At 32.7% G+C, this 1,846-nt stretch overlaps 1 protein-coding gene across 1 annotated transcript; it reads left to right on the plus strand.

Annotated features, from left to right (window-relative positions):
* Nucleotides 1-1,114: 1,114 nt before the first annotated feature.
* Nucleotides 1,115-1,802, plus strand: LOC143606900 (endoribonuclease Dicer homolog 3a-like; the record flags this gene model as incomplete). Its single annotated transcript, XM_077082519.1, has 3 exons — nt 1,115-1,315; nt 1,428-1,562; nt 1,662-1,802. Coding segments are annotated over exons 1-3 (468 nt in total), but the record flags the coding sequence as incomplete, so codon positions are not given.
* Nucleotides 1,803-1,846: the final 44 nt, after the last annotated feature.

Genomic DNA, 1,846 nt, shown 5'->3' on the forward strand with positions numbered 1-1,846 from the left:
CCAGACTCTAATAATATCTGTGATGGTAGGGACCAGACCCTTATAATATCTGTGATGGTAGGGACCAGACCCTTATAATATCTGTGATGTTAGGGACCAGACCCTTATAATATATGTGAGGTTATAGGGCGAAAGGCTCTTTAAAACGTATGATTATGTATGTAAAGAAAGTATGAAGGTAAGAATGAAAGTATATACGCTTACGTGTGTATGAAAGAAAGTTAAGAGGTTAAGTATGAAACGTAAGAAGGTATTGTATGATATGTGATTAACTAGAACCACTCAGCGTAGCTGACTTTTAGTATGCACGCAGGTGAGTAGAATGAGGCAGGTAGCTTGAGGAGGACACATGACAGAGTTGAACGAAGCTGGCATATGGAGATTTTGCTATGATGTTTATTTTAAAAGAATATGTTTTGTTTTTAAATGACTATGAATGCTCGATAAGACAAGAATTATGGCTATGGAATGTAATGGTTTGAATATATTTAATGTTCCGCGAATGTCTTAAATTAACTCTGATATTTAGGACTGCATTATGAGTAAATCCAACACGAAAGTAGGGCTACCGGTAACGGGGCCTTACAGGATACGACGAATTTTAAACTAACATAGCAGGAAGACAACGAGTTTGGTAACATGTTGCCTCGAACATATTTGGAATCTCGTTGTAAAGAGGGGACATTTAATGAATTTCCCAATGTTTATTTATGTGAAATTATAAAATACATTCCATGAAAGTAATTTCTACTTCAACTCCATTGGTTGAATCCCAAAGTTGAGTTCATGCAAGTATTCAAACACAAAAACAAACATACGGCTTATTTGATTCCTGCCTGCAACTCTGATAATATTCTCACGCGATTTCTGTATAACCCCTACTAATTTCTAACCAATATAATATATTGTCAGTAAATTAACCCAACACACGTACAAAATATAAAAATAAAAATAAAATTAAAAATTAAATTGTTAATTTCTTGGTTTCTTGTCAATATGCAGACTTTGAAGAGAAGTTTTGAAACCATGATCAATAATCACCATCAACCAACACAGTAAGTGCTTCTTTGATTAATGTAATGTGGGTTATATTTCCTTCATTTAATATTATTATTATTATTGAATGTATAGGTATGAGTTGGATTTGGTTAATGTTGCTATGAGGAGAAATACTATAGCACATGTTGACACGGGTGCCGGAAAAACAATGATCGCGGTCATGATTATTAAAGAAGTTGCACTTTCTCTTGAAAAACAGCCATTTGAAAAGAAATTGATCATTTTTTTAGCTCCAACTCGTAATCTTGTTCAACAGGTCATGTACTGACTACTGAGCTGTTTATTAATTTTAAAATACCCTATATATGTATGTATATATTTATTTGCTACTCTTTGGTTTGAGTTTAAAATCAAATTCTGTGTTGCAGCATTTTAATGTTGTTAGGGAAAACACAGGACTCATGGTTGAATATTACCATGGGGGTAAAGTGACAAATATGGAGGGGAAGAAGGTTGATGATTGGGATGCTGCGGTTTGGGAACGCGAGATCAACAAAAATGAAGTCAGTTTGTTTTTATATTTTTTTTTATTTTTATATATGTTTTTGTGAAAATAATATTGAAAGTTTAAATTGTTATATACTTTTTTATGTTTTGCATAGGTAATGGTTATAACACATCAAATTTTGTTGGATGCGTTGAGGAATGGGTTTATGAAATTTGAAATGATATGTTTGTTGATTATTGATGAGTGTCATCATGCTATTGCTAGTGGTAATCATCCTTATGCAAGTATAATGAAGGTAAATGTTAATAATCTTGTTTGGAATGATATGTGGTTGTGATT

This window comes from Bidens hawaiensis, unplaced genomic scaffold, assembly GCF_021521415.1.
Source record: "Bidens hawaiensis isolate Kalapana, Puna unplaced genomic scaffold, B.hawaiensis_p1.1 tig00078227_1, whole genome shotgun sequence".
Taxonomy (NCBI): domain Eukaryota; kingdom Viridiplantae; phylum Streptophyta; class Magnoliopsida; order Asterales; family Asteraceae; genus Bidens; species Bidens hawaiensis.